Here is a 1,069-nt window from a genome sequence, read left to right on the forward strand (position 1 = left end):
TTTTGCAAACCACAAAGTTCCCCGTTTCCATGTTTTTCCACCCTGACCTTTGAACTTTGTCAATGTCCGGCACATACAAGTTTTCTTTTTTTCAGGTATAAAACATTCAACTGCTTTTTTGGTCCGTTAGTACTATCGAGCAGCTTTGTGATAATTTCCTTCATATCTGGACCAAGTGTCCAGAAGCTTTGGGTAACAAATATGCCTCGTCTCAGCATTACCATCTAAAGCTGCTTTCCATGTTAGAGACAGACAATCTTTAACCAACGTACCTGAGCAGCTTTTCGTTGAACCAAGTTGTCCATAGTTGACAATCTTTTAACTGCTTCAAACTACGATATAGCGCTGCAGACTAGCTATAACCAATTGAGAAGTATCTGGTTCTCCAAATCCAGACTCCTTCTCCCGGCTCGTGGCACCAAAAAATGTAGCAAATTTTAGCTACACTTTGTATAACTAACAATCAGGTTCCAATACTGACTGTAGTTATTCGCGGCTTATTCGTCCTCGTGATGAATAAGCTTTCTCTGGTTCTTTGTTGATGGTGATAACTACTGCGTCCAAGCTAATATCGTTCCACACAAATTTATTGCTTTCAGCAATAAACCAAAATCAGATAGAAACAGTTTTATTCAACGATCTCAAACAATACTACTCAAGCACATAGTTATCTTCACAGTGTATACGACTAACACTGCTACTATCACAAGTACTAAACGTACTCTCAACACGTGTACTGCTCGTACTGAATCTCTGCTCTCGTTCTCTCGTATATATACGCACTTCTCTTGCGCGAAGACGTATTCTCATTGATTTCTAAAATATGACCCCAATTCCAGGAATTGAGAGTTTCCACCCACGCTGACAATATCCATTGGCCATTTCTTTTTTACAGAAAAACAAATAATTGGGCCAACTGCCCAGTAATTTTCCGTGGTATGACGGTCTGGTTTGGCCGAGAAAGCCAATTGCTTATATTTCACGTAAAACAGATAATTTATAGAATCCTAAATATTAATAGATTCTAAGTTTCCAAACGACCGAAAATGGAACGAAAAACCACCTTGGC

General features: G+C 39.1%; 1 protein-coding gene across 1 annotated transcript; it reads right to left on the bottom strand.

Moving 5' to 3' along the window:
* Positions 1-132: 132 nt before the first annotated feature.
* Positions 133-882, bottom strand: Tsp_15180 (hypothetical protein). Its single transcript, XM_003367118.1, is given in 5 exon segments — positions 133-315; positions 334-441; positions 482-565; positions 664-816; positions 829-882. 5 exon segments carry the CDS (start codon positions 880-882, stop codon positions 133-135), a joined length of 582 nt encoding a protein of 193 aa, XP_003367166.1.
* Between the last annotated feature and the right edge of the window lie 187 nt (positions 883-1,069).

The sequence above is a fragment of the Trichinella spiralis genome (genome assembly GCF_000181795.1).
Source record: "Trichinella spiralis strain ISS 195 chromosome Unknown Scfld4810, whole genome shotgun sequence".
NCBI classification, from domain to species: domain Eukaryota; kingdom Metazoa; phylum Nematoda; class Enoplea; order Trichinellida; family Trichinellidae; genus Trichinella; species Trichinella spiralis.

Coding starts and splice junctions, on each gene's coding strand:
- Tsp_15180 (XM_003367118.1), bottom strand. CDS start 882: ATGGCCAATGGATATTGTCAGCGTGGGTGGAAACTCTCAATTCCTGGA. Junction 566..663: donor TACACTGTGAAGATAACTAT/GTGCTTGAGTAG, acceptor GAACGATATTAG/CTTGGACGCAGTAGTTATCA. Junction 442..481: donor ATAAGCCGCGAATAACTACA/GTCAGTATTGGA, acceptor TACAAAGTGTAG/CTAAAATTTGCTACATTTTT.